This window comes from Poecilia formosa, unplaced genomic scaffold (genome assembly GCF_000485575.1).
Source record: "Poecilia formosa unplaced genomic scaffold, Poecilia_formosa-5.1.2 Scaffold1869, whole genome shotgun sequence".
NCBI lineage: Eukaryota > Metazoa > Chordata > Actinopteri > Cyprinodontiformes > Poeciliidae > Poecilia > Poecilia formosa.
This window is the reverse complement of record NW_006801808.1, coordinates 1-2,786: the sequence shown is the minus strand read 5'-3', so window position 1 is coordinate 2,786 and position 2,786 is coordinate 1. Positions and strand designations below refer to the sequence as shown.

Genomic DNA, 2,786 nt, shown 5'->3' with positions numbered 1-2,786 from the left:
TTTGAAAGCAAGCAGTAAGAAATCCTGGTTCTTGTTTGAGACAAGCCATGTAGGCAGAGGTGACAAACGTGTGGATGAATGTCCTCCGGTCAGATCACACCAAAAATTAAAGTTTTCTGCTCATTTTTACATCCGGTTCTGGAGATGCTCTACATCCTCATTGTGTCCAGACATTCCCACTGATCCTTTCCTGCTCTTCCAGAATGTGAGCGGTTCTCCATCCCTCGAGCTTTCAACCAAAGTCTCGGCAGAGCTGCGGTAGGAAACAGCATCTTGCAGCTACTTTTTCAGGTAATATCACCAAATGATGAAAACTACTGAGTTATGTTCAAGATGAACGGTGCCTTTAGAGCAAGACGTCATTATCGTGCTGACAGAGAGTTTGACTTCTTTTGAAGTTTCACTTTGCCTCCGCTCTTCTCCTCCTTTATCTCCCGTTTCCTCCCAGGTGGAGTCCAACCCCTTCCCTTTCAACTACATCTCCAATTATGCCGTCTCCACCGAGGTGGCGTCCATGGAGTTTCGCACCGAAAACGGCACCCACATCCCCATCTCTGGGCTCGACGACAGCATGGCCATCACGGTCGCCATTAGCAACAGCAGCAGCAGTGGGGAAGCGGGCGCCGAGGGTCCTGGGGTTGCTGGAGTCCCCTCGGCCACAGCAGTAAACGTCAGCCGCTGTGACTCGGTGGTGGTCAAGGTCAGCGCGGGAAACGGCAACAGACAGGCGGGTCTGTTTGTCCAGCTCAACTTCACCGCCATCGAAGGTGAGCAACGACTTACCGTGCAGAAACAAAGCAACATAGTGAAGCTAAATTCACCTTTGTATTAAAATGATGGAGCACATTTGGCCAGAATATAAAAGCAGAAATAAATTTTTTTGTTGTTGTTTTTCATTGTTTTTTTTTCTGTCACTATGTGTCCAAACTGCAGTTTTCCTTTTATGGATAAATAAATAGTAATTATATATTTCTCTACATTTTGTGCTTTCATTTTAGTTTCATAGTAAGCGGGATCTCAAACATCCGGGACTTACTAAAAAAAATAATTCCAATAAACTTGACTGAAGCCAGTTTTTCCAGGAAAAGAGACAACTTTTTCTGTTTCATAAAATATTGCCTGTTTTGTTTATTGTTGAGGAAGCAAAAATAACGTATTTTACTGAATATTTTGTGTATTTCTGACTTTAGAAAAATGTGCACACAAGAACCTTATACTCAGCAATCATTTGCCAGTAGACCTTACTCAGCTGTTTTCCGTGTAATAAAACAACTTGGACCGAGTATCCAAAAGCACTTTTATTTAAATAGCGTCTGGCCCATTGTGACTTGATGCATTATTTTTACAGTCTTTAATTTTAAGTGCGTTTTAGACGTGAGCGTTTTTACTGTTTTATGTCTTGACTTCTATTGCTTGATTTGTCTTGTTTTTGTAAAGCACTTTAGGTAAACACGTTATTTTAAATGTGCTGTGTAAACAAATTGGATTGATTTGGATATCGATACTGTCCAAATGTTTGCTTTTATTTCAATTTTCTTCTTATTTTTATGTCAGTATTTTTGATTGCATGGTTGCATTTGTTTTCCCTTCTCAGACGCAAACGAGATTGACGAAGATGAAAAAGTGGAGGAGGAGCCGTATCTGACCGCCTACCTCCATTCCCACGAGGAACCCAACGAGTTCAACTGCACGGACAGGAAGCGCATCACTCTCAGTATGACCAGAGGGCACGACCACAGGAAGTACACCTTCTTCCTGTCACCAGAGTAAGAACCTAATCCTCGTCTGAATTAGGTTGTGTTTCTGAACTCTTCCACAAAAAAAGAGAAATTTTGATTTTGGTTCTTTTAGTGAAGCCAGAATTTTCTCTGATAGAAAAGGCATCAACTAAAAGGAAACATATTGCTGCCATATTTTGACGTGGCATTTGAAATATGGTATCCTACGTTTGACAGGTTGCAACAACAGACAAGCTTGTCTCCTTATATTGATCACTCCTCGATTCTTAGCATCGATTTTTGATCTTCTCTGATAAATTTGCATTTGTTTTGACCAGATCCTACGACACCACTCAGGATTACTTCATCAATGTTAGCACGCCGTGCGGCCCTGATTCTCAGCCCGCCCGTGTTCGCCTGGAGGTCGGGGTGTTTGCTGCTCTGTGTCAGTACTTCAGCGAGGCCGAGAAGCAGTGGAGGACGGACGGGATGGTGCCGCTGGCAGAGACCAACTTCAGCAGAACCGTCTGCCGCACCAGACACCTCACATCGTTTGCCGCGGGCCTTTTTGTGCCGACCAACGCCATTAGCTTTATAACGCCAGTCAGTACCACAAAAAAAAAACACACAAAAAAAACAAGCTTTTTAGAAACGTGTTAAAGACGTAACCCAAATGTACGCCTTGCTGTATGTTTTAGGAGCGTTCAGGTCCACCAAGCCTGATTGTGCTGCTGGTGTGCATACTGGGCTTGCTCAGCTACGTTGTGGCAGCAGCCATCTTGCACAAGTTGGACCAGCTGGATCTTCGCCGGGCAGGTGTGGTTCCACTCTGTGGCCAGAATGGGAGCTTTAAATACGAGATCCAGGTCAAAACTGGCTGGAGCCGAGGGGCAGGTGAGGCAGAAAATCATTCCTGCTAAAACAGCTCAGTATTGATAAATACAACTTTATCCATAGATATCAGTGCTGGTCAGAAGTAGCACACAATTGACATGACTCAGCCCCCTAGTGGAAGTAGAGCTGTCCTCTGACAAGCCAACTGTTATTATGGCAGACTAACGGACCACA

At 44.0% G+C, this 2,786-nt stretch overlaps 1 protein-coding gene across 1 annotated transcript; it reads left to right on the top strand.

Annotated features, from left to right (window-relative positions):
- Positions 1–179: 179 nt before the first annotated feature.
- Positions 180–2,612, top strand: LOC103132989 (polycystin-1-like; the record flags this gene model as incomplete). Its single annotated transcript, XM_007544737.2, has 5 exons — positions 180–291; positions 449–767; positions 1,595–1,766; positions 2,057–2,321; positions 2,417–2,612. Coding segments are annotated over exons 2-5 (886 nt in total), but the record flags the coding sequence as incomplete, so codon positions are not given.
- Between the last annotated feature and the right edge of the window lie 174 nt (positions 2,613–2,786).